We start from the raw sequence: 6,000 nt of genomic DNA on the forward strand, positions 1-6,000 counted from the left end.
CCGGGCGTACTGTAGTGTCAGGTTTTATCGAAACACTTTTGGCGGCCCATGAAGCTCTAGACAGTCAAATCTGCATGTTAGTATATAGCAGTTACAGCGATGTGTCCAACAGAGGTTAAGGGTATCGTGGCGAAGGCATGACGCCAAGTGCCAGCTGGCCGGTATTTCTCATAGAGTATTTCACGAGGCTCCCTGATCTCAACTTCTTAATAGAACGTCCAGATCAGCCTACATACATGTACCGCCAAAACTCGAAAGATTGGCTATCTCCGGCCAGGGATTATTGGTCGAGTGTTTGGTTGAATGGCATCGATCTGCATCAGAAGTTTCTCATATAATTAATTTTGATCTCTGGAGGCTAGCCAATTTGTCGAGTTATGGCGGTATAGTACTACATGTACTTCTATCTATGGAAGCACGTATGGCGCCATAGCCCTTGCACATTGTCTAAAGAACGCCAAGTTCAACACCCCGCCTGACGAATGGCATACATTCACCAGTTATACCGCCCTAGGCCTTCTATCCCCACCATCCTTCGACTCCACTATCGAGTCAGTCAGCTAACTTTCCAACAACCCTCTCACAGTCAGCAAGGATCCAACCACAATAGCCATTCGAGTGAGCAAGTTGTGATATGAGACTGCATGGCTCCAGCCCTCGGCCCCGCCTACCAAAAGTGGGGTGAATCCGAAATATGACCGAGAAATATGGGACATGGAGGGAAAAATGCAGTGGAGCATGCTGGCCTTAGATTGTCGGTTGGGGTATATTATTCCACATCCGTGAGGGGTGAGACCCTACATTAACTAGTAGCTTAGATCGGGTTCGACTCGTCATAAGCATACGAGCAATGAAGTAATCAATCAACCAATCAATCAATCAATCAATCGAATATGACCGAGCTAGAGCACGTCGACCCGATCGAGTGATGGCCTGTGCGCCAAGCCATACACATAAGATAAGGTATACATGCATGCAATAAGTAATATATAACACCATATCACCCATTGCCGATACCAACAGCCCGAGACTTGGAAAGACCGTTGATTGCAGCTTCACGGCGGGGCGACGGCCGGAGAATTCTTCCCGTGGTGCAATCAAGGCGGACAGGTATGTAGATCACTCAACGTGTACTCTACATACTCGTATTTCATAGCGTTTTTAAACACAGCGGGGTGTGCATACCCGCCAAATCCTGCATGTTGAGGCCCCAAACTTTGGTGGTATGCAGACCCAGCTGTGTCTAAAAACGCTATAGATGAAGTTATGAGTATGTACATCCACAGCTCATGCCCGATATAACGTGTTTTACATGATCTAGGCCACCATATTAATTATATTGGAGCTCTATATTATATTAATATACATCGACAATCTATCGACAATCTATCGACAATCTACTCTATGTACATAACATATGTACACCGGTACCAACATCCGGAGAATTGTTTTACGCCCCGCGGGACTCTTTTTTCTTTTTTCCTTTCTGCAGGTTTTCCAACCAAATAAGCTTCAGATCGAAAAGAAAGAAAGAAAGCAAACGCCAAAAAACCCCGGATTCCCTCATTCGAGCCACCCCATGCCCAGGAAAATCCAATCCGCGGCCCGATACGCGCCATCCACTGCATCCGGAAACCCGGGGTATGTGGTGCACTTAGAGTATTGTAAATACAACAGCAGCATCACTCACTCATGCACTTTGAGCCAAATGCGTCCTCACGGGTCTGATCTGCACTTTGCGTTGCTCCCTCCGGAGGCAACGTGCTGTTGGGCCCTCGGGAGGATCATCACGAGGATACACGTGTGTGCACTGTGGTTGTAGGGGAGGGGCTATTTGTGGAGTCCAAGGGTCGGTTGGGTCCGGAGAGAGGCGAGTTATAATACTCGACGTTGCACTATTAGGGCTGCGTAGCTTTCGGGTGTATGTGTGTATGTATGTATGTATGTATGTATGTATGTATAGCTGGGGGTTCTATTGGTGTGGGTGGCCGCGGCATCATCAATGATTCCAGACACGGGTATTTCGGAGGCTCACGTGCCTATGGAGATGGTTATCTACTGTTGTTTCGGTGCATAGAGGGGGTCGGTATAACTCCCCATGCCCGCAGTGTGTCTCTGCAAGTTCTAGGCCCATTGACGCAGAAACACCCCGAGTGATAATCCGTGTCGGCGGGCATCACCAGCCAGCAGGGATACGCGCACAGACCACCACCACCACTGCACCCTCAATCGCCCAACGCCCTCTCTCCACACCGCACACCGCACACCGCACACCGCACACCCCCAGTTGCAATTGCAATTGCCCCGCACACCGCACACCGCCGGCCATGGCCACCGCCTCGAGCAACACCTACCGCGTCCCGCCGCGCACCTCCTCCCTCAACCCCCCCCTCTCGCCGGGCATCACCCCCGCGCGCCAAGCCCAGCTCAGCAGCTCGTCCTACTCGCACCACACCGAGGACCCCTTGATCTTTGAGATTGGCAGCCGTCTGCTGCGCGCGGGCTTTGCGGGCGAGAGCGCGCCCCGGTGCGTGCTCGAGTGGAGCAACGAGGTGTTTTGGTGCCGCGAGGGCATCGTGTGGACGGGCGGCGCGAGCAACAGGGACGAGGACGGGCGTGGGGAGCTGTGGAGAGGGGATCTGAGGAGTGTGGAGCTGGGCGTTGTGGAGGATGTGGTGGAGAGGGGGGTGAGGATGGCGTATAACAAGTGCGTATAACGCTCCCACCCATATATCTAGATATCTCCACATATCGAGATATCTCCACATATCGAGATATCTCCACATCTCTAGACACATCCACATCGGCATCACACGAATGAGAAGAGGAATTGAAAACCGATACTGACACTGACCGCCGCCCACCAGATACCTCCTCCTCGACTCCAAGCTCAAACGCGTCATGATCGTGACGCCCCCGCTCCTCTCCACGCCGGTGCTCACCGCCCTCCTCAAGTCCCTCTTCGTGCACTTCCAGATGCCGGGCATCATGCTCCTCTCGGCGCCCACCATGGCCACCCTCTCCGCCGGCACCCGCAGCGCCCTCGTCCTCGACCTCGGCTGGGAAGAGTCCACGGCAACCGCCATCTACGAGCTCCGCCCCGTCGGCCAGCCCCGCCGTACCCGCCGCGCCGGCCGCCTCCTCCGTGACTTCTGGCGCGACCTCCTCACCACCTCCACCACCTCCACCCCCAAAACGCCAAAACTCCCAAACACCACGATCGACGACATCATCTCCCGCCTCGCCTGGTGCCGCAAACACAACCACCCCCCCATCCCCACCGCCGACGACACCACCCCCATCGCCCTCCCCCTCCCCCTCCCCCTCCCCCTCCCCACCGGCACCACACACCTCCCCTTCAGCGCCCTCGCAGACCCGACCGAGAAATGCTTCTTCGCACCCACCACCGTCCCCAGCAGCAGCCCCGACCACCCCGACGACGACGACCTCCCGCTGCCCCGCCTCGTCTACGAAGCGCTGCGCGCCGCCCCCGTCGACGTGCGCGCAGCATGCATGCAGCGCATCGTGATCGTCGGCGGCGCCAGCCAGGTCCTCGGCCTAAAGCGGCGCGTGGTCGACGAAGTGCGGCTGCTCGTCGAGCGCGAGGGGTGGTGCCGCGTCGGCGGTCGCCAGTCCGGGGTGCCGCCGCCAGTGCCGCCGAAGGCGGAGGAGGAGGAGCAGGTGCAGGAGAGGGAGAAGGAGGTGAGTTATGAGTGGCGGGTTGAGGACCGCGGGGGCGCGCTCTCGCCTGGGAGTCCGAGGGGAGGCTTGGAGAAGGGGCTGCAGCAGCAGCCGGCGGGGACGCCGAGGGTGCGCGGGTTGGAGAGTATGGGGGCGTGGGTGGGGGCTAGTTTGGTGGCGGGGATGAAGGGGAGGGGGACGGTGGAGTTGGAGAGGGAGAAGTTTTTGCAGGCTGTTGCGGGTGGAGGGACGGGGTTGCCGGTGGGGTATTAGTTGGGGAAGGGACTGGGCGGATGGATGGATGGTTAGTTATTGTGTGTAGATTGTTTTAATGAGGTTGGGGGGTTTGTCGTTCTTGTTGAGCTTTGGCTTTAGTTTCTTTGATTTCTTGGTTCTTGGTTTTAGATATTGGAGTTTGGAGCATTTGGGATAGCATAGCAATTGGGGACGGATAGCTAGCAGGTAGTTGGGGGGGCTAATGATATCAATGCCACTTTCACAACTACTTTCACAGCTACTTTCACAGCTACTTTCACAGCTACTTTCACAGCTACTTTCACAGCTACTTTCACAGCTACTTTCACAGCTACTTTCACAATTATTACCCGCCAAGACCAACACCAACACTTAACACCACAACACAGTAAAGTAACTCGTTCGATTCAGTCCGTTCAATATAATATTATGTGGCAGCAGATAAGAATGATAAATTGATCGTTAAGCGTCATAACCTCGTAAAGAAGGAAAGAAAAGAAAGAAAACGACAGTTTATAACAACAAACCCAAAAAAAAAACCCAATCCGAACCATAATGACATCCCAAGAACGAAAGAAAAAAAAACACCGTTTGAAAAAACAGTTTCCCAAAAAGACAAAAAAAAACGCACAAACCAAGAAACGACAGACTCCCTTTCCCTTTCCCTTCCCCTTCCCCTCTAGCCTACCCTACCCTACCCTACCCTACCCTACCCTACCCGACAATCCATCCATGCAGCTATGCCTCTTTTTTCCCGTTTATCATCGATGAAAATGAATAATGAATAAAAAAAGGAATAATAAAAAGGGGAATAATAATAAAAAAAGAGAAAACACCCAGGATCCCAAAAAATAGCTTTTTTTGACGACGCCGTTTTTTCGCCTGCTGCCCTGCCTCTTGTCCTACCTGCCCTGCATACGTACCATGCGTTGATGGCATGCATGCATGCATGCAAGATAAGAGACTCGGGGAGATAGAAGAAGAAGGGTAAAAAAGTTATACACACAACAAAAAAAAAAAAGAACCCGAAAATGCCGAAAAACCCAACAAAACAAAAGCCCCCCCGGCCGAGCGAGAAGAGTGACAAAGGAAATCTAATCATGACATATAAAAACAGCAACGCTTTAAAAAGCCGCACAAAAAGCCGAGCTAGTAAATATAGTATTCACATATTTGTTGAGAGAGATAGGTAAGGTAAGGGTAGCGAAATTAATATCCGGGTCCGAGGCCGCCATAGAAATTACCGAGGTAGACTTTATTGCTGTCGTTTAGGATTGAGTGTGACAAGTGCTGACCGTACGGCGAGGCCGTGGACGAATGTGTTCTCAGGAGGTCTTCAATCAGGCGCGCAAACGAGGGCTCCTTTGTGGCAAAACTCTCTTCTGCAGGTGCAGGCGAAGGCTTGGGGGCTGGTAAAAAAATGAGGCGTTAGTATTTATCATCGTGATACAAAAAGATAGCGTGGTGGAGGCGTTATGGCAACCATTAATATAAAAGGGAAAAAAAAGTACTTACCGGCTGAAACTGTCTGCCCCGCACCACCGCCATTGCTTCCACCACAACCACCCAGACTCTTGGGCCTCTTTGCATTGGGCGTTGACGAGGACTTGGCCAGCGATGGTCGCTTGCTGTGGAGGATACGGCGGGGGCCAGGGTACACGAGACCCCGGATTGCGTAGGCCTGTCTTCTGTAGACTTCGGTCTCGGCCTCTGCCTCTGCCTCTGCTTCGGCCACGGACTGGGGAGGCGTGTGCGAGATTATGGGTGAGAGGGGGAGGGTGGCATCGCTCATGAGGAATATTGTTGTTGTAGTAGCCATTGCTGTGGTGGTTTTGGTTATATTATCCGTTCTTTGATTGAGTATTATTATGTGGATGGAGTGGATTGTAGTGGTGAGAGTGGTAGTGCACTGATTATGGTTGTGTGATGTGGTATGAGTAGTGGGTGCAAATGGGTGGGAGAGCTCGTGGTTTTGTACTGTGGGGAGGTAGGGAGGGGAGGCGAGGAGGCGTTGGTGGAGAGAGAGTCTCAGGATAAAGGACAAACGCCTTCGTGAGGAGTGAG

General features: G+C 52.8%; 2 protein-coding genes across 2 annotated transcripts; one reads left to right on the forward strand and one right to left on the reverse strand.

The window, feature by feature from the left end:
- Positions 1-2,327: 2,327 nt before the first annotated feature.
- On the forward strand, positions 2,328-3,954 carry H6S33_004359 (uncharacterized protein; the record flags this gene model as incomplete). The annotated part of the gene is made up of 2 exons (XM_044835711.1): positions 2,328-2,707; positions 2,868-3,954. 2 exons carry the CDS (start codon positions 2,328-2,330, stop codon positions 3,952-3,954), a joined length of 1,467 nt encoding a protein of 488 aa, XP_044691097.1.
- Positions 3,955-5,145: 1,191 nt separating this feature from the next.
- On the reverse strand, positions 5,146-5,755 carry H6S33_004360 (uncharacterized protein; the record flags this gene model as incomplete). The annotated part of the gene is made up of 2 exons (XM_044835713.1): positions 5,146-5,345; positions 5,452-5,755. The coding sequence occupies 2 exons, from the start codon at positions 5,753-5,755 to the stop codon at positions 5,146-5,148; spliced, it is 504 nt and encodes a 167-aa protein (XP_044691098.1).
- Positions 5,756-6,000: the final 245 nt, after the last annotated feature.

This window comes from Morchella sextelata (genome assembly GCF_020137385.1).
Source record: "Morchella sextelata strain SCLS chromosome Unknown scls_17, whole genome shotgun sequence".
Lineage (NCBI taxonomy): Eukaryota > Fungi > Ascomycota > Pezizomycetes > Pezizales > Morchellaceae > Morchella > Morchella sextelata.